Source organism: Neopelma chrysocephalum, unplaced genomic scaffold (genome assembly GCF_003984885.1).
Source record: "Neopelma chrysocephalum unplaced genomic scaffold, ASM398488v2 Primary Assembly neopelma1_96845, whole genome shotgun sequence".
NCBI classification, from domain to species: domain Eukaryota; kingdom Metazoa; phylum Chordata; class Aves; order Passeriformes; family Pipridae; genus Neopelma; species Neopelma chrysocephalum.
In genome coordinates this window covers 1699658-1722681 of record NW_020925488.1, presented here as the reverse complement: position 1 = coordinate 1722681, position 23024 = coordinate 1699658, and the positions used below count along the sequence as shown (strand labels likewise).

Genomic DNA, 23024 nt, shown 5'->3' with positions numbered 1-23024 from the left:
GGCGATGCCGCAGCCCTGGGCAGGACGGGCTGGGGCGCACGTCAAACCCTCGCGCCGGAGCCGCCCCGCAGGGGAATCCCCGCCCGTGACGTCACGGGGGACCCGTTCCCCCCCACACACACACACTGCGGCCCCTCCCGGAGCCTGATTGGCCGCGCCCGCCTCTGACCCACCGCGGGCCCTGCGATTGGGTGACGTGCCTCGGCCTGGTCTCGCCCCCCGCCCTTTCCTGGTCTTCTATTGGCTACCGAGCTGTTACTCCGGGTTGGCCCCGCCCCCCATGGGCCTGCTGTAACCCTGTGCTCCCCGGCGTGCTCACAGCGCACCTCCCACTGCACCCCCTGCACCCCCCACTGCACCTCCCACTGCACCTCCCACTGCACCCCCTGCACCCCTCACTGCACCTCTCACTGCACCTCCCAGTGCACCTCTCACTGCACCTCCCACTGCACCCCTCACTGCACCTCCCATTGCACCTCACACTGCACCCCCTGCACCCCTCACTGCACCTCCCACTGCACCTCCCACTGCACCCTCTGCATCCCCACTGACCCCCACTGCACCCTCTGCAACCCCTCTGCACTCCTTGCACCTCTCACTGCACCCCTCACTGCACCCCCATTGCACTCCCCTGCACCTCCTGCACCTCCCACTGCACCTCCACTGCACCCCCTTTGCTCTCCTTGCACCTCTCACTCCACCTCTCCCTGAACCGTCACTGCATCCCCTCAGCAGTCCCTCTGCACCCCCTGCACCCCTCCCTGCACCTCTCGCTGCACCCTACTGCACACTCATTGTCTCCCACCTGCATTTCTGGTGCCATCCCATGCAACCCTGACCTGCAGCCCTCAGAACACTCTCCACAGGCCCTGCTGCAAAACCACTCTCCCCTGCAGCCAGCCCCCCACTGCAGGCTATCCCAGAGCACCCCTCACTGCCCTTCACCTCCTGGCAGGGACCTGCCCCCACTCTGTGTGGGAGGACAGCCCATTCCGCTGCCCCAGCACCCTGGGGCTGAGGGAATGGTGCTTGGTGTCCTAGGGCTGGAGGAAGCAGGCTGTAACCTCAAGTGGGGAGCATCGCAGAAAGGCAGGGAGCAAGCCAGGGTTTTCAGTGGGGTGGTGGGGATGAGAGCAGGGTGATAGGGAGCTCAATGGGACGGTGGCAAGCACAGCAGGGTAATCAGTGGAATGATGGGGAACACAGCGAGGTAAGGGGAGAGCATGGGCAACCACAGTCCAAAGGTGTCCTCCCATTGCAACCTCACTGATGCAAGTGGCAGAGCTCAGGAAGGGAGATGCCACCTGCCTGCTATCTTTGCCCACCCTGATGGGTCCCAAGGAGAGAAATCCCAGGCAGAGCTATTTGCAGGCAGCCATGAGGCGTGGGGCTGGAGCTGTTGGCCAGCAGCCAGCCACTTTCTTCTCCTGCTTGGGAGCACAGAGGATGTTTTGTGTGCAGCGGTGGGAGCACCATCCCCATAAGGGCTGGCCCCACTCCCGGCAGCCCCCACAGGCCCCAGCTCCCTGCCCACTGCATCACGAGGCCAAGGTGCCTCCGCAGCACGCCATTCTCTCTGACTCAGGGTGCACAGCTGGTGTGGGATGAGGGACAATGCCACAAGATGTAACGTGTTTTCCCAGCACTGCTCACCCATGCTTCTCCCCTGCCAGATGCCGTCTGGACTGTGATGCTGTTGCTCACTGGTGCTGTGGCACCTGCTGGCCCCCAGCCACCTTGCTGGTAGACCACTCCCCTGACCCCTCTCCATGGCTTGGCCACAGGTGGGGTCCTCCAGCTGGCTGGTGTGTGCATCTGGAGGATGTGGGGTGCCTGGCAAGCCCCTGGAAGATGGTGTTTCTGGTGGGGCAGGCATCTGAGGTGGCAGTGGGCCAGGGTGTGTAGCGGGTAGGGCAGGAGTTCATGTACATCTTGTTGAGGAGCTATCGGGACATGTACTGCAACCTCACCCTGAAGGTCATGCACGGCATCAGAGCAGTGGATACACCCTGATACATCCTCAAGATGGATGACAGCTGCTTCAACATGGACTGCTTGCCCAGCTTCCTGGCATGGGCCAGCCCCTGCATGGTGTCCCTACTCTTCTGGCAGAAGTGGCAGACCACCTATCATGGCCAAGCTTCGCGAAAGAAGATTTGAGGAGGGCTCTACCCACGTTTGCTACACGCACTGGTGGCTAAAAAGGCCAATACGAGACAAGCATGTTCGGTTGCAAAAAGCACAGCAGGACTCCTTAGGAATATTCTGCAAGGCATGAATCTTTCTGCATTGTCTTTTCTCCTCGAGAGTGATCCTGCGTGTTTTCTCAAAAGCATCAGCAGCGTTATAGATAGTGTGTCTCCAGACCTCCTGATTGGAGGCCAGAGTAGACCAGTTATGTTGATCAATATGGCCAAGGCTGAGATGTTGTTTCAGGGAGTCCTTGTATCTTCTCTTCGGGGCTCCTCTCATGCGGCAGCCAGAGGCAAGTTCACCATAAAGCAAGATCTGTCCTGACATCTACCCACCCTACACCAGCAGAATTGACTACTTTCTCTCCCTGGATAGGGCAAAGAGATTCTGGAGGCAGCAAATCGCCCCATCCCCTTGGAGTACGTGCACAAACTGCTGAAGGTGGTGGGGAGTTGGGGCAAGAGACAGTGGCCCTCTTGCCAAGCACCACACGCCACAGCATGTCTACAACTACTGTTACCTGATGGTGACCCATGTACTGAAGCAGGAGGATCCCTCCTGGAGCAGGAGGGCCTCACTGCTGCATGTGGGAGGCCCGCAGCACTGGCTGGAAGTGACCTGCCAAGGACCCAGAGAACAAGGGCCTACAGCTGCTGCACAGACTGCCCCCGCAGCCCCAGTGCCACCCAGCATCGCCCACCCCAGCCTCTTCCCTTGGACAGGGATGCACCCTGGCATATCTGGGCTTCCTGCCCTCCAATCCTGGAGGCCCCAGTCTGCTCCACAGCTCAGCAGCATGCTCCCCAGGCAGGGGTCCTGCCTGCCCCAGGTGCTGCTGGAAGGGGCAGACAAAGCACATCTGCACCAGTGTTTGGCCTGGGAGTTTCTGAGGCTGTAAATAGCCAAGTTCCCCTCCTCCTCATCTTGAAAGTGAGAAGGGGAACATCCCCCAAAGAGGGGGAAAGAATTGGTCAATTGTCATCACTGGTAGAAAAGCTATTTTTAATTTTATTAAAATGTCTCTCTTCTATAAACTTTCAAAATATCTGGAACCTCTGCTATACAGATTTGTGCTGTGGCTGCGTAGCAAAGCTGTTGCTCCTGGGGCAGGTGATGGTGGCACTCATGGTGGCGTGCAACTGGTGGCAGGGGACAGCTGAGGCTCCTCTTTGCAATCTGGGGAGGTGTGGGGAGTGCCAGGGAAGCAGGGCATTCCAGGGCCACCCTCAAAAAGGGGCACATGGGGCATGTAGTGGCCAAGGGGGCCAGGATGGGTCTGTGGCCGGAGCAGGAGCTGGTGCAGGGTCTCGCCCACCTGCACGAGGCTGTGGGAGAGGAGCTGGAGGTGGGAGACTGTGTCGCTGGCCAGGCTCTCCAGTAGTGCCTGCTGCTGCCGTGACGTCTGCAGGATCTGTACCAGCAGTTGCTGAACATTCTGGAGCAAGCTTGCCACGCCGGGCCCTGCAGTGAGAGAGGGGTTAATGGCAGCAAACCCTCACCATGGCTCTGAGAGCTCCTTGTGAGGCTTTTGGGATGCTGCAGGGAGGACCCACCATGAAGGCTTGCATCTGATGCATCTTCACCTGCTGCCGGCTGCTCGCTCATGGCAGCTGTCCCTTGGGAGCCTGAGGCTGCGACAGCCACTGGCAGCATTTGGTTTCCTCTTCCCATCCCCAGGGACGTCTCACCAGGAAAACGTGCCATGATAGCTTGGTATGGAGGAAACAACCAGAGTGATGGAGGCACCCAAACCCCATGCTCAGCTTGACCCCACACAGAGACCTGGGAAGGCACTGCCTCTGGGAGCCCAGGCCCTGCACTCCCGCTGGCAGGACAGGACAGAGCTGTCCCCTGGACCAGGAGAACTTGCTCAAAACTGCAGACACTTACCAGCCTTTCCCTCTGTTCCTTCCTGCTTCAGGTCAGTGTGACAGCCTGGAACGAGAGCAGATACAGCCTGTGAGCTGCAGCCACCTCCTGCCCCAGGGCACACAAGCAGAGTAGCCAGGATATGATACTCACCCAGGATGGAGACAGGAGGGAAGCAGCAACTGGTGTCTGCAACGAGAACCGTATCAGACCCTGCTCGTGGGGCTGAGGGGGTTTACTGGGCTTTACTGGGCTGAGCAGGACAAGGAAAGCCTTACGTGGCATGGTGGGGGGCGTGGGTGGCACTCCAGCGATGAGTTCCCCACCAGCTGCTAGGAGAAAGCAGAGAGGAGAGATACGCCATCTGACAGGACTTGCCAGGGGACCACCACCAGCCCAGGGTCTGCCTGGCTTGCCTCGGCCAGCCCCACAGCCCAACATGCCCTAGCCACAGCTCCACAGTGCCCTGCAGGGCCCCAAAGCATTTCAGAGCTAGGTACAAAAGCAGGAGTCACTCACCCACCACTGCAATGCAGCCACCCCTGGGCTGGAAGGCAGCAGCGGCGGAGCAGCGCGCAGGAACGCTACACAACAGACTAGGACTGGAAGTGAAGGAGAATCCCATATCCACTTGAAACTGCAGGGGGAATTTAGGGAGACAGAAGGCAGTTACCCAGTGTGGGATGCTGGCCGGGGCACCCACGCAAATCAGACTCAGGGATGTATCCTGCATCACCTCAGTGCCAAACTCCCTGGGGGGGTGCAAGATATGCCCCTGGGTGGGCTGCGGGGCATGGGAGCTGCAAGCACCTCTGGCCCTCACACACAGTCCTAACTCAACCAAAGACATATGTTATTACTGGGGAAGGGGGGAGCCAGGACCTGACAAAGGAAGGGGAGTCACATGCCCTGCAGTGCCACACAGCCACAAGAGACCCCCGGGCTGTATTGGGGCCACTGCCCCTTACAGACCTTGTGCCCCACAATCTGCCATGGGGCGGCCAGCAGCCTTGCCATGCTCTCAGGCTGGGTCAGAGCTGGAGACCCCTTCCTGCCCTGTCCCAGCCATCACCTCATGCTCTGGGGCTGGTTCGACCTCTGGCTGAAGCCTCTGGAGGGGGAAATCCCAACGCTCCCACCATTGAGCATCCCTGATGAGGGACACGTGATGGATCCTCTGATCCTCTAAGCCCCCCATTCCCATCATGCTGGCCTGGGCTTGGGCTGGAGCTGTGGCCGTGCAGCTTGGTGCAGCAGGGCAGGTTGGTACTTACGGCTCTCTGGCTCATCCTTTGCACACCGCAGCAGCGGGGACAGCAGCGTGCCTGAGGTGTCCCTGCTAACATCGTGCTCTGCAGAAGGAAGTGAGGGGGGTGCAGAAAAGAGCTTCAGCAACTGGGTGATGAGGGGTGTCTGCCACCCCACAGCCAGGACAAGCCCCATTCTGGCTGTCTGAGCCCACAGGTACCTGGTGGCTCTGGCGAGGATGAAGACCGAGTGGCAAGGGCTGACCTGCGCTTCCTGGAGGGCAGTTTCACCAGGTCTAGAGGAAGAGAAAGACCATCAACACACTCTGGGTGTCCGTGCAGCATCAGCACTCCCCAAGCAACCCACATCTAGCCACCCTGCTAAGCCCACATGCCCGTCCCTGGCACCCACCTGGCATCCTCCGCTCGCCAAAGACGGGCCGCCCGGCTGCCTTCCATATACTTTTCATGGCCCGGTAGTGCGGAGGCAGCCGGGGCGAATGGTGTCCTGCCCTCCGGCGCGTCTCCCGCTCCGAGTGGAAAGCCTGCTTGAGCGCCTTCCACTTGGAGCGGCACTGGGCCACGCTGCGCCCGTAGCCGGCCGCCGCCAACCCCCGGGAGATCGCCCGCCACAGCGCCTCGTTGGGTCGCGACGTGGAGGCCATGAGCAGGGCGGCCTCCCCCGAGCCCCCCACCAGCGACAGGAGGCTGCTGACCTCCGCCTGCGTCCAGGCTCGCCCCCGGGGCATCCTGCTGGGGCGGCGGGGGGCGCCGGGGGAACGCTCGGCCCCGGGCCGGGATCAGCCCCGGGGCTCGGCCGTGCGCTCCCGAGGGCGCACCGGGAGGATGCCCCGCCGGGGGCGGCACCGGGAGCCGTCGGGAGCCAAACCGGGAGCCTCCCCGGGGAGCTGCACGGGGAACCGCCGGGAGTCGCCCCGGGAGCCGCGCCCGGGATCGCCGCCGGTCTCACCCGCAGCCGCACCGACCGCCCCTGCGCCGCACCGGGCGCCGCGCCGGGAGCTGCCGGGAGTCGCCGGGAGCCGCATCGAGCATGTGCAGCCCCGGGAGGAGCCGCTGGGAAACGTAGTCCGGATGAGCCATCCTTCCACCAGCGTAAGCAGGCAGCCCGGAGCGGGGGACGCTGTCTGTCCCCGGGGGCCTGGGGGGGCTCGGAGGGCACGGCAGGGATGGTCATCGCGGCAGCCCTGAAGGCTTGGGGGAGGGGAAGGAGCACCCCAGCACCCCAGCCCCCCGTTTTCCAGGGCTGAGATGCAGTTGCAGCCCCATGCAAAAGAAAGGGCAGCAGAAACCACTTGTAAGCAAATACCCCGTGGCCTTGCTGCTTGGAGAGAGGCGCGTGGCAACACGTCCTGCACCGCAAGGCAGATCAGACTAAGAGAGTCGGGGTTGTTGAGTTTTGAGAAGAGAAGGCTCCCGGGAGACCTTATAGCACCTTTCCAGTACCTAGAGGACTACAAGAGAGCTGGAGAGGGACATTTTGTAAGGGTATGTAGTGATAGGACAAGGGGGAATGGCTTCAAACTGACAGAGGGCAGGTTTAGATCAGATTCTAATCATAGAATATCCTGAACTGGAAGGAACCCACTGGGATCATCAAATTCCAACTCCTGGCCTTGCACAGGATACCCCAAGAGTCACACCATGTGCCTGAGAGTATTGTCCAAACACGTCTTGAACTCTGTCGTGCTTGGTGCTGTGAGCGCTTCCCTGGGGAGCCTGTTTCTGTGTCCAACCACCCTCTGGGTGAACAGTCTGTTCCTAATATCCAACTTAGACCTCTCCTGACACGGCTTCGTGCCATTCCCTTGGGTCCTGTCCTGGTCATCACAGAGAAGAGATTGATGCCTGCCCTTCCGCTGCCCCTCATGAGGAAGCTGTAGACTGAGATGAGGTCTCCCCTCAGTCTCCACCAGGCTGAATAAACCAAGTAACCTCAGCTGCTCCCTGTATGGCTTACCCTCTTTTAGAAAGAATTTCTTTACTACGAGGGTGGTGAGGCACTGGTACAGGTTGCCCAGAGAAGCTGTGAATGCCCCATCCCTGGAAATGTTCAAGGCCAGGCTGGATGGGGCTCTGAGCAACCTGGTCTACTGGAAGGTTTCTCTGCCCATGGCAGGGGAGGTTGGAACAAGATGATCTTTAAGGTCCTTTACAACCCAAATCATTCTATGACTCCATGACATGGCTGTCCAGCTCAGCCCTGGACCTGTGTCTGAGTTAGCAGCCATCCCCATGACAGGGTTTCCTCATGCCGGAACGCCCAGCTTCTGGCCCCGACAGGGCTCCCCCTTGCCCCAAGTGTCTGTCAACACCATGATGCCCCTGGGTTGTGTCCCAGGTGGTGCCTCTGGGGACCCCACCAGGAAGTGACACTTTCCATTTTGCATCACACCCGTCTGACAAAGTGTCTGGGAGAGGGTTACCAGTGTCCCCGTGGGGTGCAGAGCAAGGGATCAAAGAAGGGATGGAAGAGAGGGTCACATACGCTGATCTGCGCTTTCCCCCAACACCAGGTAATGGCATGGTGCTCCCTGTCCCTGGCACCCCAGCTCTCTCAGCGGATTCCCTGCCCTCCTGCAGACCCTTGGCCTCCCAGACCTGCTCCCCCCAATTTCTGTGCGTCCTCTTCCAAACAACTCCTCTCCAGCCTCCTTGCAGACTGTCTGCTCTCAGGGTGGGGGGCAGGAGAGGCTCAAGGGCAGGGGATGCCCACTGTACCCCAATGCCACAGCACACACAGGCAGTCCCTACTCTGCTCTCCCTGTCCCATGTAAAGTGCTGCTGCAGGGAAACAACTTCTAGGGGGGTCAAGCTGCTGCAAATGGGCTCTCCCCCACTTTTCCTTGGCTACCCTCCTGCCTTCTGACATCCTGCCTGGGATTCACAGACCTTTTCTGGCTGGAAGTTACCCACTGCTCCCACCAAGCCCCCCAGGGTCTAGGTTAAATTAAATCCTTTTCTCAGGTCCTCAGCAGCCGGTGCGCCTGCCCTGGTGCTGGGCAGCCCTCAGCCTGGGTCTCCTCTCCCTGGTGCTTCTGCTGGCACAAATCATCCTTGTCAGCTTGAGCTTCCACTGTGAGTACCTATCTGCCTGTGCCTGGATCTCTATGTCTTGGATCTTGCAGTTGGGGCTGGCACCACAGGGCTTCGTACCAACAGACAGAGCTGCAGCTTCCCCAAGGAGCTGGGCTCTCCTGCTTGGGGCTGAGTGGGTTGAGGGTTCCAGGGCAAGCAAGAAGATTGTTTAGGCAAGACATCGCCTACTTGGCTGGAAAAAAAAGTTGGTGGGACAGCGTGGGCTTGGGGAAGGCCATCACATGGCATTGAAAAGAAAGCAGGAAGGAGAGCGGTGACACTGAAACTGAAAGGCAGCAGCACTTTCCCCGAAAGTCTGTGTTGTGTTGGGCTCCCAAGCACAGCAAAAGCCACAAGGCCCTTGGCTGGCTTGGCGTACCCAAAGTAGGAGATGCCCTCACCCACAGCTGTGGGGCCACCCTGTGGGAGAGGACACCATGTGCTGCTGGGAGCAGGAGCCCAGAGTTGCTGGGACACCCCTGTGCTCTTCTTCTGTAGATTTAGTACAACAACAGGTGAGCTGCACCCACGATCTCTGGAGCATGGAGGAGAGCCCCAGCTATGGGCAACAGACACTGCGAGGTGAGAGAGCCTGGTGAGCTTCTGGACAAGGTTTGGAGAGGGCCTGACTGCTCCTTTCAAGCAGCAGGATCTGTCCATGCTCCAGGACATTCTCCCCACCCCAAATATTCCTTCGCCCTTGCTACCTGTCCCCTGGCTCATGGCATAGAAAGCTGCCCCAGCACTGCTGAACAAGCTGAATGTTGAGACCTTTGGAAGAGATGACCCCAGCATGGTTCAGCGTTGCCTGGACATGCCACCAGCACGAGGCTCATGGATGCCACCAGCATCCGTGTTCCAGATGGCATCAGGTGCTCTCTTTGACCATCTCTGGTCCAACTGAAATCTTGACTGAGTTTCCAGCACTTGGGAAATTGTGTTTGTATTGCTTCTGCAAAACTGGAGCTCCCCTCCTGGCCCAATGCCAGCACCTTCCTGTAACTCCTTCTCCCCAGGGAGCTCCTTCTCATAAGGGCCTCCCTCTGGGGAGCTGGGGCTGGAAGATGGGAGCTGAGCTCCTGAATAACGGCAAGTGGAGGGTGGTCTCTGTGGGGCAGCCCTAGGAGCACAGTGGGTGGGTTGGTACCCAGTGACTGCCCATTGTCACTCTCCTGCCCCTTGGGCTGGGGGCTGGTGGCAGCCCCTACCAGTTGCCCAGTCCCAGCTGCTGTGTTTCTGGTGTGCAGCGCAATGCCAGTTTTGCCCGGTCGGCTGGCTCTGGGATGCAGGACAGTGCTACTACTTCTCATCTGCCAAAAAAACCTGGGAGAAAAGCAGAGAGGACTGCTGCTCCAGAGGGGCACAGCTGGTCACCATCCAAGACAACACTACCCTGGTGAGTGCACCCAGTCTGCCCTGTCCCACTCCCTGCAAGCATTGGGCTATGTTGGTGACCACCTCAAGGTCCCTCAGCAGCCACCCACCCATCAGCAGCATTGTCTCAGCTCCTTGGCTCTGGCCCGTGTGCCCAAATCCCAGCTAAGCCTCCAGGCAGGGAGTTGGCAATGCTGTGCCCATGCTGCACAGCCCCCATCACTAAGCGTGGGTGGGGCTGTGTGTCCCCGCAGGGAGCTCATGTGGATCCTCTCCTGTACTAGGCTTTCCTGATGCGCACCACCAACACGGAGGTCTTCCATGTGGGGCTGAAGAAAGATGGCTTTGCGTCTGACTGGAAGTGGCTGGATGGCACCACATTGAAGGGGTAAGGCTGTCAGCTTGTCCCCAGCCAGGGCTGCTGAGGGTCCAGCAGCAGGGGTCAGGGAGGTGACAAGGGGACACTGGCATGGAGGGATGTGCTCCATATTTTGGCCACCTCCTGTCTCCCCAGGACTGTACTGGGGCATTTTAGGGAAGAGAAGATAGGGAAGAGAGGCCTGACCCTGGTGCCCATACTCTGCCTGGGTGAGGAACTGGAGGGTTCCCCCAAAAGCAGGTTCCCAGATTCTGGTTGGTGCAGTTGGTGCTGAGCCCTGCCAGGAGGGGCCTGGGAGTCCCGTGTGCCTGATGGGGCTGGGGGCATCAGAACATGTGGCTTAATTGGGAGGAGGCAGGAGACTGTGCTCCATGGGGGGGGGTGAGCTTTGCCCCACAGCATCCCTGTGCCATCTCTGGTCCCTGGCTGAAGGAGTTACTGATGGGACAATCTCAGTTCTTCTGCCCATCCCGTCTCAGCGCCCTCTCTCCCTGCAGGATCTTCCTAATCCATCGCTACACCAGGTCTTACCAGGCCTGTGGCAGGCTGTCGGGCCTGGGGCTGTCGGGTGGTGTGTGCTCGGAACCCCTTGGATGGGTCTGCAAGCAGAGTGCAGCCACCCTGCAGTGGCTCCAGTCCTCACCTCCTTCCTTCATCTGGGGAAACACCACCTACAACTGTGTGAGGCCCTGATGCCTGTGGGAACCTCCAGCCTGTCCCACCACCATGTTCCCTGCCTCACTCCAGTTCATGGGCATTTGCAGGCACTGACTGCTGCCTCCTGGCTCAGACCTCTTTACTTCCCTGTAACTGCATTTTGCCAATAAACTCTGCCAAAAACTGTGTCTGGCTTTGGGGCATGACAGGGGTGTGATGGAGGTGCATCCTCCAGCTCACTGACTCGGTTGCATCAATGAAAAGTGGGAAATTGCATCTGCTGCACCGTTCCAGGAGCCAGCATTCAGCCAGCAGCTGAATCCAAGCATCCTCATGGCCTGATGGCAGTGTGAGGCAGCTCTTATGCAGGCTGGAGCAGGTCTCCTGAAAGCTTTCTGATTGTAGTGGCTGCCTGGTGTTTATGCTTCTTGGGACACACAGCTGAGAGGTGACTTTGTTTCCTCATCCCATGGAGGACTTGGGTTGGGCAGCAGCTTATCTGCTGGTGCCTGCCCAGTCTGAGGAGGTTTCTGCAAGTGCCCTCCCTTTTCTTTGAGTCTGGGTGATGTGTGAGAGCCTGAAAGGTCTGGTGGGGCTTGAGTTGAAGGTGTGTGGTTCTGGCGGCTGTTAAAGTTTCAGTATAGACCTCCTGGGTTGTTCCAGCAGCCTGGAGCTCTGGCACGAACATCCCTGGGATTCTCCCTGGCATATTCAGAGGACCAATATAATCAGTGCATCCTGTGTCCTGAGCAGGGGCTGGAAGGGAAAAGGTGATGCATGGGGCAGTGTAGCCCTGCTGTGGCCAGTACACAGGAGCTTGGGCTCCTCACAACCTGGGGCACAGATGCAGAGCATGCAGCCCAGGGTGGAGCTCATTCACCCCCCACCCCCTAAAGCCAGAGCATCCTCAGAAATAAAACCACATTTCACAAATAAAGCAACTGCTTCTGCTTTTCTGCATATGAAGAAGTGTCTCCATCCCACATGGTCTTAGCCACAGTCTGCTATATGACCACAGAGGAGCAGAACAGGACTGGCTTCCTAGACTGCTGCTGCCCAGCTGCCTGCATGGCCCAGAGTGTGGTCTATGCTGATTTGAAGTTTGATGAGGCCCCTGCTCACTTCCCCTACCTGCCCTGAGGTTCCTGGGCACCAAGAGAGTGCTGGGCTTGGGACAGGTGTCTATCCTCTGGACTTGCTCCAACAGGTCCATGTCCTTCCTGTGCTGGGAACCCCAGAGCTGGATGCAGTGCTCCAGGTGGGGTCTCACCCGAGCAGAGCAGAGGGGCAGAATCCCCTCCCTCACCTGCTGCCCACCCTGCTTTGGATGCAGCCCAAGACAGGATTGGTTTCTGGGCTGTGAGTGCACATGGCTGGGTCATGTCCAGCCTCTCACCCACCAGAACCCCCAAGTCCTTCTCAGCAGGGCTGCTCTTGATCTGTTCATCCCCCAGCCTGTGTTGGTACCGGGGGTTGCCCTGACCCAAGTGCAGCACCCTGCACTTGGTCTTGTTAAACCTCATGATGTTCCCATGGGCCTACTTCTTGAGCTTGTCCAGGTACCTCTGGATGGCATCGGGTGCCTCAGGTGTATCAACCACAGCTCTCAGCTGGGTATCATCTGCAAGCTTGCTGAGGGTGCACTAGATCCCCCTGTTCACATCGTTGATGAAAGCATTAAGTAGCACTGGTGCCAATATGGATCCCCAAGGGACACCGCTGGTCACCAATGTCCACATCAGGACACAGAGCCATTGACCACTATCTTCTGGATGCGACACTGTCCTGCCAATTCCTTATCCACCAAGCAGTCCACCCACTGAATCCATTTCTCTCCAATTTAGAGGGGGACTGTGTCAAAAGCTTTACAGAAGACAGAAGACATTTGTAGCCCTTCCCTTGTTCACTGATACAATCACTCCATTGTAGAAGGCCACTAGGTTGGTTAGGCAGGACTTTACCTTGATGAAACCATGCTGGCTGTCTCAAACCCAGCTTAGCAAAATGGTTCCCAACATCTCGTACTCTCTGCAGAAACACTGAGTCAGGAGGGTCAGTGCTGCACCTGGACTCCCCCTCCCCACCCCTCCTGGGTCCTGGACAGGGCTCTCTTATCACCCTGCTTGGCAGCTCAGGTTCCACCATGGTCTTAGGGACCTTCCCCCCATGGTGCCAGGGTCCCCTTTTTCTAGTGTTCCCAAGTCTCTTCAGTACTTCCCTCTCTCTTCCACTGTCTTAAGGCTCATAGCTGCAACCCCATTTTCTCAGGGCCTCTCTCATTTGCCTTCCATGATCTCGGGCATCTTCACTGAACCTCCATTTCCTCCCATGGTCTCAGGGTTACTGCATTCATCCCCATGGTCTCAGGGCTCTTCATTGCACCTCTTTTCTCCCATGGTTTCAGGGTTTCCTTATTCAACTTCAATGTTCTCAAGGCTCCCCAGAGCTTCTCCGTCTCCCATATGGTCTCAGGGCTTCCCAGCATTTACTCATGCTGATGGCACCACTGCCTGCACTCTTCCCAGGCAAGACCCAGCCCAAAGCCCTGGGCAGGTGACGGAGGCAGGAAAAAGGGCAGGATGAGAGCTATTAATGCCAAGAGAAGGGACAGGCTGTAAATCCTGTCCCCAAAATGGACAGGTTGAGGGACACCAATGTGTCATCCCCCAGCTCCAAGAAAATGCAAATGGCAGATCCTGCACAGTTCTCCCCTGGCAGCCTTGAGGGAGCACAGAAGGTGGGAGCTGGGCTTTGCACTGGAGACATGGGTCACTGCGGGGTGTGCTGGCCAGGGCACACAGGAACACACAGAGACACAGTGCAAGGTGGTGTGATAAGTGTATGCATGAGTGTGAGAGAGCGAAATAAGGTCTCTTTTCTAGCCTTTAAAATACAGACCCTCTTTCCCAGTGCTTCGTAACGCAGTTGAGGCAATGCGTGCACAGGGGACAGAGTCTTGGGGTGCACCCCCAGCTCCTGCCCCCAAGTCCAGAGATGGAGTAGAGTGCCAGCAGTCAGACCTTGGCCAGGAGATGAGGTTAGGTCTCAGATGTGCTGCTCAACTTCGGGGATTTCTCGCAGATCCACTGAAAGAAACTCCAGCATTTTGGATAGCTGATTTCCCCATTATCTATTGCCCTGCAGAGCCTGCTCCTAGGAAAGAGGGCACATCTCAGAGTAGCAGTGACAACATCCTTGCTATGGACACCACTTCCCATAGGTCTCAGTGCTGCTGGGGCAGGCAGGGTGCCTGGCACTGGGACCAGTCTGAGGAAGGGTTGTATTCCTCCTCCCAGTTTTCTGCTCTGCCACTTGGAAATCTGGCAGTACACTCCACAGCTGAGCTCTGCCCTGACCCCCTTCCCTTGGGGGACCCTCACCCCCTTTGCTGGGGGAAGCAACAGGGTCAAACCAGCACCTTTCTGGCATGGGAAAAGGGCAGGTGCTTGTGCCCAGCACTCTCATACTTACCAGGTTTGACTGCTGCCCTGCGATTTAGAAGCCGCCCTTGTGTCATAATAAATGTTTGGTCCAATCCAGTACTTTTCAGTAGACTCCTGCACAAAATGCTGGAAGAAAAGAAGCTGTCAACCACCTGCTTCATGAGTAGCACTTGCCTGGTGCTCAGGAGCACCAGGGTCAACTGTGCTCCTCCTCCCAGACTTCTGGGATGGAAACCTGGGGCTCATGGTGCTACCCCAGCACCTCCACAGATACTACTGCTGCTGCCCCGCCGGGACTCTGCCCAGTCCCACCCTCCTAAGGTACCACAATACCCCTGCTCCGTACCGGTACTGTCAATGATAGCAAGCTATCTTGGACCAGCAGTTCAGCGGATTTCGCTCTGCAGTCATCCCTGCTGCTCTGCCAGGTCTTCTTCTGCACAGAGATGAAGAGACACTTGCTCCTGTAGAGTACCCAGCCCGAGGGGCAGCAGTCTGGGGACAGGGACACAGGTCAGACACTTATCCTCCCACGGATGCTCGGGGGGCCCAGCCCGGCCGAGATCAACCCCTGCGTCTGCCCAAGAGCAACACTACCTGTGCTCCAGCCCCATCACAACTCTACCTGTATTCACGCAGGCACGCAGGCTGCTCACAGTGCTCTCGCTGCTGTTGAGCTTCTCCTGCACTTCCTGCATCTCCTTCTCTGTCTTGCCCAGGACCTCCACGACGTGTCCCAGCTCGGTATTCAGGCTCTCCAGCTCCCGCTGGCTGATGTTGCCCTCATGCCACGCTCGCTCCAGCTCCGCTCTGGCCCATGCCAGCTCCACCCGTGCCTGCCCCAGGCTCTGCTCCCGAGTGCTCAGCTCCTGTGACAGGCGATCCTGCTCAGCTGCATAGCTGCTGGAGGTGTCCTGCAGGCTGCGGGTGACCTGCCAGTCTGGGGACAGGGCAGTGAGCTGAGACACAGGCATGGGACAGCCAGGGCATTGGACAGCCGGGGCATGGAACTTGCAAGGGATAGGAGTGCCTTGCTGTGGGTAGAGATTGTCCTGGGGGTTTCAGTGAGAAGGGAAAGGAAGCCCCAATGGTGGCAGGTGGAGGGGGGAAAATGGCAGGCAGTAGAAGGTAGTGGGAGACAGTGGGAAGGCAAGAGGAGGCAATGAGAAGGCTAGTGGGAGGTAGTGGAAGGCATTGGACAGACAATAGGAAGTGGTGGGAAGGCAATAGGAAGGCAGTGAGAGGGAGTGGGAGGCAGTGGGAGGGAGTAGGAGGAAGTGTGAAGGCAGTGAGAGGCTGTGGGAGGCAATAAGGCGGCAAGGGGAGCGAGTGAGAGACAATGGGAAGGCAGTGGGAGGCAGTGGTAATGCAATGGGAGGCAGTGGGAAGGCAGTAGGAAGGCAATGGGAAGACAGTGGGAGGAAATGGGAAGCAGAAACAGGGAGTGGGAGGCAGTGGGAGGGATTGGGAGGTAGTGGTAAGGCAAGGGCAAGACAATGGGAGGCAGTGGGAAGCAATGGGAGGGAGTAGGAGGGAGTTGGAAGGTAGTGGGAGGCAGGTCATGTAGCCATGAAAGAGGCAGCAACCAGCCCCCCAGCCTCAGGCACCCCTCATCCCTGACAAACCCCCTGCAGCTCGTCCCCGGCCCAGCTCAACACCCCCTCAGTGCCCCCCACCCCTTGGCCATCCCCCTGACTCACAGCAAGCCCCCAGGGCCACGATGGCCACCAGCAGCAGCAGGAGCAGGACCAGGCTGGCTGGCAGCAGCACTTTGGGGGTGTGCCATCGCCGGGGCGAGGGCTCTGCAAAAGACAAGCACCCACGGGCATCATCCCTGCCATCACCCGGTGCCCACCCCACACCAGGGCATCCCCGCGGTAGTGGCTGTGTCCGGGTTCCCACCTGGGCTGGGCGCTGCTGTCACTGGCCCTGGCAGCACGTTTTCATAGGGGCTGTCGTCTTCATCGGGGATGGTGGATGGAGACCCCTCAGCAAACTTCAGGTCGGCATAGACCACGTTCTGCGCCATGCCCAGGCCGCCCCGACGGCCCCGAGGGCGCTGCTTCTGCTGAGGAGAAAAAGTACAGCCAGTTTCTGCAGAAGCAGAAGTGTGTGGAGGTGTGGCAGATGGGAAAGTACAGCCACGGCACCGGCGCCCTGCCATTGGCCCAGCAACACCATCCTGTTTCATTCCACCCCCCGAATCTGCTAAGGGTCCCCTGGGATGACCGTGGGGGGGGCAGTGCAGCTCGGGGCTGGGGCACTGGGCAGAGCTGCAGGCCTCGCCTATGGAGAATTGACTTAGTTCCCTAGGGCAGGGGAGAGCAGGGCTGGCTTACAGGGGGGACGAGGTGGCTTTGGTGCTGACCCCATCGAGGATGGAGTTTCCCTCTTCTTTGTGCTCTGCTCCAAAATTGGAGCATCGCTGCTGTGCAGAAATGTTTGCCCTAATGCCTAAAAGGGATTTCCATGTTGCAGCATGAGCTTTCACTTCTCCTCTCGTCATGGTCACATGCCCCCACGCTGCCAGCGAGGACACCATGGAAAATCATGTCTCAGACCTTGAAGGGTCATGATAAATCATCTCATTACTCTTCCGTTGTACCCAGCCCGGTGCTCCCAAGCAGTAGCAGGATTATCGGGCAGTCACCCGATACATCCCACTGGCCTTTCCCCAGCATGTCCTCCCTGGGCCTGGGCACCCACATGCCCAAGAGGATATGCTCCATTTTCTTCCAGGAGACTGAGTGGAGGCTGTCCAACCCTTAGCTTTCCAAACCTCCTTCCTGTCCCCTTTGAAGCTGGCTGTGATTTTTGCCTTTCTCCACTGATGAAGGGCTTCCCTTGCTCTTGCAGAGGTGATGGGCAGTGGCCTTTTTATCAGTTTGGCCTGGCTCTCCCGCCAAGTCCAAGCTGTCTCCTCCCCTTTCCTGCTCTCCCCAAGGAAGGAAAAAAAAAAAAACCACAGAAAAGAAAACTGAAAGAAGTCTGAACGAAATGGGATTATATCAAATATATATATATTACGTATATTATATATATATATTATATATACAATTTGAATTTATTATACACAATAGGGAGCTCCTGAGGGGGAAAAAGAGAAAAGGGAGGGGGAAACAGGGATGAAAAAAACTAAAAACAAATATCCTCCAAATATACCCGTTAATAGAGAGCTAGCGAATAAATACAAAACCAAATTAAATACTTCCCTGAACGAGACAGCAGAACTAACTCCCCACACCTCCCAAATGGAATGGAGATAATGGCAGGTCTGAGCAGCAGGCCCTGGCCTATACAAGTAAAGCCTGTCTACGGAGAGACCTGTCGCCTTCGGCCACCAGAAGAGAGAAGAGAGCCAACTCTCTTATCTGCGCCTTTTTATGTTGTGTTACAGAAAGGGATGATATGGAATACTTCCTTAGATTTCTGACCCTGTTGCTAAGGAAGGCCTAAAATATCCACAAAACCAACCCACTACAGCCTTGTAGCGCTGTGCTCCAACAGCACCACTGTGCATCTCCAGTCCTGTTCCAGGGACTGGCTGCATCCAGATGTGCCCAACTGGCCCCCAACTCAGTGTCCATTTTGAAATCTATCTTCCTCTGGATGAAGTTCAGTAGAGATCTCTGAGATGCTGAGAGGCTAGAGGGACCAAGAAGGTGAGTGCTGGGGTTGTGGTCTTAGGCAGGGAAGGCAAAGTGGATGTCATTGCTCTATGCAACTGTCTGGCAGAGGTTTGCAGCAATGCCAAAGCTTACTTCTTCTAGGAGGGGAATAGGGAGAAGATGAGAGGCAGTGGCACACGCTACGTAGTGGGGAAATTCCCATTCTCAGAGGCTGGGAGAGAAAATCTGAATCTGTGAAGACCTCCAGCCCTCCACAGAGCTGTCCACAGGGCAATGTCCTCCTGTGTTGAGGATTTCCCTGCTCTCCCCTGACCCAAGGATTTGGGTGCTTGCTCTGCCACAGCCGTGACCTCAGGCTGTGCTGCTCTGGCCCTGCTCTGTGCCCAGGGGGACCACAAGCACTTCTGGAGCGTGGGAGGGGAGGGGCTGGTATTTCTGGGACCAATGAGAGGGTGCTGATACCTGTGGCTGTGCTTCACTGGTCCCATCTGCTACAACGCAGAGCAAACTTCTGCTTCTGCAGATGCTGGCTGCACTTCTCCTTTGCACCTCCGAGACACGGTGCAATCACCAGGAGCAGGACCATCCCAGAAAGGCACTCCAAGGGCAGAGCGGGAGCCTGAACAGCTCAGGGCTTGCCCAGCACTTGCCTACATGGCCCAGAGCATGGTTTATGCTGACCTGAGGTTTGCCAAAGTGATGGGGGGCCGGAGCATGGCCAGCCAGGCACTGGAGGCAGGTGAGAGCCCACAGACCCTGCCACTCTGCCCCTGCCATCCCCAACCCCACGGACTCAGCCTCTCTCCCCTGTCTTTCTCCAACAGCCCTTGGCATGGATGAGGCAGAGAGCCCCCACGAGAACACGCAGCCAGTGCCGGCAGGGCAGGACGGGGATGGGGCCCAGCCCAACCCAGGTGAGTACCCAGCTGGAATCCAGGGCACCAAGGGAGGTCCTGGCATAGGTAGTGGGTGGTGTTTTGGGGTGCTCCCACTCCCATCCTTTAAGAGAGGAAGTGCCCACACCATGCCACCTGTGCCATCATGCCACCACAGCACTGCCTGCAGGCAGTAGGCCTGGGGCTTGCCAGGGGTTTTCCAGCTCTCCAGGTGATGTCTGTTGTCTATTGTGTCTTGCAGGTCACGGGTCCCGGCGGTGGTGCATCCCAGTGGGGCTGCTGGCAATCTGCCTGCTGCTGGTGGCCACTGTGGCCCTGGGGGCTTGCTGTGAGTCAGGGGTCTGGGCATATGTGGGGCTGGGGGTGGCTGGGGCAGGGAGGCAGCTGGGCTGGGGTAGGTGCCGTGGTTAAGCATGGAGTGAAGAAGGGCATGCCCATGCACGCTGCTCCTGGCTGAGTCCCTCTTCCCTGTCTGCCACAAGCTGTCCTGTATCCCTCTCACATCATAGGCATCCCCCCAGCCTCCCATCACCCGCCTTCCCCACCTTGCCCTCTGTTTCTGCTCCTTTTTCTTCCCATCCTGGCAATGCCCAGCCTCATATTTCTGCACCCTGCCTGCCCCTGCCCTGCTGTATCTGGTCCCACACCCCATCCTGCCCCTGCCCTGCTGTCCCCTCCCAGGTCCTGCCCAGCCCTTAACCATACACTTTGCTGCTGTGTCCTTCCTTCCCATCCTTTCCCATTCAGCATGGACAACACCCTGCCTTGCCCTGCCCATCCTACCTGCCCCAAACGGGGTCAGTCCCACGCCCAGGCTGTCCCATGCCCGTGTCTCAGATCACCCCTTCTGTCCCCAGACTGGCAGGTCACCCGCAGCCTGCAGGATGCCTCCCGCGACCACGCGGCCGAGCAGGGCCGCCTGTCACAGGAGCTGAGCACTCAGGAGCAGAGCCTGGAGCAGGCACGGGTGGAGCTGGCGTGGGCCAGAGCGGAGCTGGAGCGAGCGTGGCATGAGGGCAACATCAGCCAGCTGGAGCTGGATAGAATGAGCGCCGAGCTGGGGCACGTCAGGGGGGTCCTGGGCAAGACGGAGAAGGCGATGCAGGAGGTGCAGGGGAAGCTCAACAACAGCGAGAGCACCGTGGCTGTCCTGCGCTCCTGCACAGCTATAGGTAGGGCGATGATGGAGCAGGGATGGGGTGTCCTGGGTGACTGGCATCCCTCAGCAGGTGCAGTGCCAAGGCACGAGCACTGGCTTTTTTTGGTCACATGGTGGGGGCAGGGTGGTCCGAGGCTGAAACTATGCCTGGAGCAGAGGCTGAGCCTGTGATATCTGCTGGGAAGATGTGGGGTTGTTCCTGGTCCCCCCCCGGGCATCTGTGGCTGATCAAGCATCTGAGCTGTGCCCCTGCCTGCAGATTGCTGCCCCTCCGGCTGGCTGCTGTATAGGGGCAAGTGCCTCTTCATCTCCTCGGAAAAGAAGACATGGGAGGACAGCAGAGATGAGTGTGAGAGAACAGATTCTCAGCTCCTGATCACCAAATCCTGGACTCGCTGGACTGTGCCGGTAGGGTGCTGGGGGAGCTGAGGGCAGGAGCTGGTGTATCCAGACCTGGGGTCACCAGATGGGCTAGCACTGTTCTGGAGGCCGCTGCTCTGCCAAAACAGTGGAGGGTGCAAGGCTGATCTCTGGAGCACATGGCTGGTGATGGACATGGAGCACAGGCTCTGCCCCCCCTGGATGCTGCCCAAGCTGGAGCAGGGCACCCGGGCTGCTCAGCTGTCTTGCCCCAAGAAGCTCCAGCCCCAGGGTCTCCTCGGGGAGATGATCACTCCCTGCAAACACTGCAGTACATAGGTACCACAGAAAAAATGTGATAAGGCCCTTTTTCTTCTTCCCCAGACCTTCCTGAAGAATGCAGATGTCCCATATTGGATAGGACTGCAGAAGAGCGGCTTCCCCTGGTATGACTATGGCTGGCTGGAGGAAGAGGACCCGGATGGCGAGGGGCTCTCCGATGCCTGGTTCTGGGTGGATGGCTCCCTTTATGAAAGGTACCTGGCAGCACAGCCTCTTGCCAAAATCCCCCAACCCCAGCACAACATTAGGAAGTGTTTTAAATCCCATTAATACCCAGTTCTGGGCACAGGCACTGGGAAACAAAGAGCATCAGAGCAGCTGGGGCTGAGGGAAGGTGGGTGCAATGGTGTGGTGAGATGCTTACAGGACATGAAGATGCAAAGTGAAGACTTGGGGGTGTACACGCAGGGCATATGAAGCAGGCGGTGGCAAAAGTGGACAAAAGAAACCGCAAGTTTTATTTGGGGTCTAGACAAGGTGTTTGAGCACTGCTTCTATCCCCTACGTGCCTCCTTGATTCCTCTGAGAGGGGAAATCAAGCCTTCCCGCCCACAGAGAGTGCTCCTCCCCTCCACGTGCACCCACTTCTCAGCTTGCTGCTGCTTCCTCTTGCAGTGTCTGAGAGCAGTGGGGAGGAACAGACCCGTCTGGCCAGGTGCTGGGTACCCAGCCCCTGCTCACTGCCTGCTCCTTCACCTTCAACCCTCACCCCCCGAATGGGGGACTGCACCCAAGGTAGACCCACAGCCCAGGGCAGCTCCTCCAACTGTCCAAGTGCCCTCAGGGAGGACTGGGCTCTCCCCACCGCAGGGATGAAAAAATGTCCAGCAGTGAGGCCAAGTCAAGCAGGAGGGAGCCTAAGGGGAGTCACAAGCCCTGCAAACCCTTTGTAGAGGCATTTCTTAGCCTGCCTGAGGAAGGGCAGGGACCTGTCAGCTGAGCCTTCAGCCTGTGAAATCATTAGGGGAGGACTGGGGGATCCCCCATCTGACTGTAGCATCCAACCCCTCCTGCTCGAGCTACAAGAGGCAGTTGTCACAGCAGGGGTTGTGGGCAGAAGGTGTCAGCCCCTGATGTGTGTTGCTTCCCCATCCAGGCCATGGCAGTCAAAGTCAAATGGGTCCTGTGCCATAATAAGCCGTGGAAACATCAAACCTGCCCAGTGCACCGGCCCCAAAGACCTGCACCTCTGGATCTGTGAGAAGGCAGCGGGGCCAAGCTCCCCTTTCAAATGATGATGGCTTCTGGCCCCAGTATTGCTGTGGTGAGTGTGCCCACGCCAGGTTCTGCCGAGCCTGGGGTGCGTGGGGCCCGTGGGGTATGCATGGAGGAAAGCAGGGAGCCTGTGTCACTGCCTGGGGCATGTCGACCCTGCCCCCTGGAGCCTGCCTCCATCCCCTCTCTGCCGTGGGATGTCCTGGTCTGTGGTAGTTCAAGAGGACTCCTGAAGCTGTGGCTCAGCAAAGGGGCAAGATGGGGGACAACCCTTTTCAAGATGCCTTTCCAGCCCTGTTGCATGTCTTGGAGGCTGGGTGACATCTCACCCTCACCCTCCTCTGCCTTCCCTTGCAGCACCTGCACCCTGCACCACCTCTGCTCCAGCCTTGCTACGTTTCTGCCCGGAATGTTCCATCTGTTCAGGCAAACTACTTTCCCCTACAGACCACTGCCCCCCCGGCTGCCCAGGTCCTTCTCAGGGATGCCCAGTGATGCTTGGGCATCACGCAGGCAGCAGTGGCTGTTTGCCCCCCAGCTGATGTGCTTCAGCAGAGCAGTGTGGGCACCACAGCCCAGCCCCACACCTGCATGGGACAGACACCCTGGGTCTTCCTGGCACAGGGTCTGGCGGGAGATGGGGAGCCTGGACCGGGACACAGTGGAGCAAGCCCTGATACTCCACGCTGCAGCCATGCCACATCCCCAGAGCGGAGCGAGGTGCGGAGCTGGCATGCAAGGAGCGGGAGTCAGGGGCGCCACAGCCCCACCCCCAGCCAGTCCCCTCCCCGCAACAGGCATTTGCTACCGCACCCCATCGAAGGAGCAGCTTGGCTACAGCTTTCAGGCAACCCCGCACTCAAAAGGCTCGGCAAAGCCTCGGCGCCCAGGGAGCGAAGCTGAGCACGAACTGGCCGGCGCCTGCGCTGGCGTTTGGGGATTTTTTTTGCACTGATTAGAAATTAGAGCAGTGACCTTTAGGGTTGTTCGGTGTGACTGTGTGTTTCAAAGCAAAAGCAACTCAGGCACTTGCAGCAGACCGATGCTTTCCGAGACAACTCATCAGGACTTTAAATAGTTACTACACACGTGCGCATGTGAAGATTAAGCAAAGTAGCCCTGATGTAATGCTGCAGCCAGGTGAGAGCAGAGGAAGTCCTGTTCA

At 58.3% G+C, this 23024-nt stretch overlaps 4 protein-coding genes across 7 annotated transcripts; 2 read left to right on the top strand and 2 right to left on the bottom strand.

Annotated features, from left to right (window-relative positions):
* Window positions 1-3178: 3178 nt before the first annotated feature.
* Window positions 3179-6233, bottom strand: LOC113960711. Of its 3 annotated transcripts, none has more exons than XM_027670429.1 (8): window positions 5722-6231; window positions 5531-5605; window positions 5337-5414; window positions 4341-4394; window positions 4216-4251; window positions 4084-4128; window positions 3747-3902; window positions 3179-3654 (listed from the first exon to the last, which is right to left on the bottom strand). In XM_027670429.1, exons 1-8 carry the CDS (start codon window positions 6056-6058, stop codon window positions 3317-3319), a joined length of 1119 nt encoding a protein of 372 aa, XP_027526230.1. In that variant the 5' UTR covers window positions 6059-6231; the 3' UTR covers window positions 3179-3316. The 3 variants fall into 3 exon arrangements, with proteins under 3 accessions (XP_027526230.1, XP_027526231.1, XP_027526232.1); XM_027670430.1 differs by having other exon boundaries at window positions 4341-4391; XM_027670431.1 differs by lacking the exon at window positions 3747-3902 and having other exon boundaries at window positions 5722-6233.
* A 1338-nt stretch (window positions 6234-7571) lies between these two features.
* LOC113960714 (killer cell lectin-like receptor subfamily G member 1) lies at window positions 7572-10995 on the top strand. 2 transcript variants are annotated; one of them, XM_027670435.1, is made up of 6 exons: window positions 7572-7843; window positions 8295-8405; window positions 8904-8987; window positions 9653-9801; window positions 10064-10167; window positions 10656-10995. In XM_027670435.1, the coding sequence occupies exons 1-6, from the start codon at window positions 7795-7797 to the stop codon at window positions 10849-10851; spliced, it is 693 nt and encodes a 230-aa protein (XP_027526236.1). In that variant the 5' UTR covers window positions 7572-7794; the 3' UTR covers window positions 10852-10995. The 2 variants fall into 2 exon arrangements, with proteins under 2 accessions (XP_027526236.1, XP_027526237.1); XM_027670436.1 differs by lacking the exon at window positions 8295-8405.
* A 2641-nt stretch (window positions 10996-13636) lies between these two features.
* On the bottom strand, window positions 13637-16334 carry LOC113960713 (B-cell differentiation antigen CD72-like). The gene is made up of 6 exons (XM_027670433.1): window positions 16161-16334; window positions 15959-16060; window positions 14884-15198; window positions 14605-14753; window positions 14287-14384; window positions 13637-13901 (listed from the first exon to the last, which is right to left on the bottom strand). The coding sequence occupies exons 1-6, from the start codon at window positions 16285-16287 to the stop codon at window positions 13874-13876; spliced, it is 819 nt and encodes a 272-aa protein (XP_027526234.1). The 5' UTR covers window positions 16288-16334; the 3' UTR covers window positions 13637-13873.
* A 2207-nt stretch (window positions 16335-18541) lies between these two features.
* On the top strand, window positions 18542-22328 carry LOC113960712 (B-cell differentiation antigen CD72-like). The gene is made up of 8 exons (XM_027670432.1): window positions 18542-18626; window positions 18712-18801; window positions 19025-19111; window positions 19641-19955; window positions 20202-20350; window positions 20687-20838; window positions 21741-21908; window positions 22217-22328. Exons 1-7 carry the CDS (start codon window positions 18542-18544, stop codon window positions 21877-21879), a joined length of 1017 nt encoding a protein of 338 aa, XP_027526233.1. The 3' UTR covers window positions 21880-21908; window positions 22217-22328.
* The last annotated feature ends 696 nt before the right edge of the window (window positions 22329-23024 follow it).

Bases quoted from the DNA above. Each gene is read 5' to 3' on its own strand.
- LOC113960712 (XM_027670432.1), top strand. From the start codon at position 18,542: ATGGCCCAGAGCATGGTTTATGCTGACCTGAGGTTTGCCAAAGTGATG. The intron at 18,802-19,024 runs GTGAGTACCCAG...TGTGTCTTGCAG, and splicing joins TGGGGCCCAGCCCAACCCAG to GTCACGGGTCCCGGCGGTGG. The intron at 19,112-19,640 runs GTGAGTCAGGGG...TTCTGTCCCCAG, and splicing joins TGTGGCCCTGGGGGCTTGCT to ACTGGCAGGTCACCCGCAGC.
- LOC113960714 (XM_027670435.1), top strand. From the start codon at position 7,795: ATGGAAGAGAGGGTCACATACGCTGATCTGCGCTTTCCCCCAACACCA. The intron at 7,844-8,294 runs GTAATGGCATGG...TCCTTTTCTCAG, and splicing joins GCGCTTTCCCCCAACACCAG to GTCCTCAGCAGCCGGTGCGC. The intron at 8,988-9,652 runs GTGAGAGAGCCT...TCTGGTGTGCAG, and splicing joins TGGGCAACAGACACTGCGAG to CGCAATGCCAGTTTTGCCCG.
- LOC113960711 (XM_027670429.1), bottom strand. From the start codon at position 6,058: ATGCCCCGGGGGCGAGCCTGGACGCAGGCGGAGGTCAGCAGCCTCCTG. The intron at 5,415-5,530 runs GTACCTGTGGGC...TTCCTTCTGCAG, and splicing joins ATCCTCGCCAGAGCCACCAG to AGCACGATGTTAGCAGGGAC. The intron at 4,129-4,215 runs GTGAGTATCATA...CTCTCGTTCCAG, and splicing joins CCCTCCTGTCTCCATCCTGG to GCTGTCACACTGACCTGAAG.
- LOC113960713 (XM_027670433.1), bottom strand. From the start codon at position 16,287: ATGGCGCAGAACGTGGTCTATGCCGACCTGAAGTTTGCTGAGGGGTCT. The intron at 14,385-14,604 runs GTACGGAGCAGG...CTTTTCTTCCAG, and splicing joins TGCTATCATTGACAGTACCG to CATTTTGTGCAGGAGTCTAC. The intron at 13,902-14,286 runs GTAAGTATGAGA...AGTTTCTTTCAG, and splicing joins CAGGGCAGCAGTCAAACCTG to TGGATCTGCGAGAAATCCCC.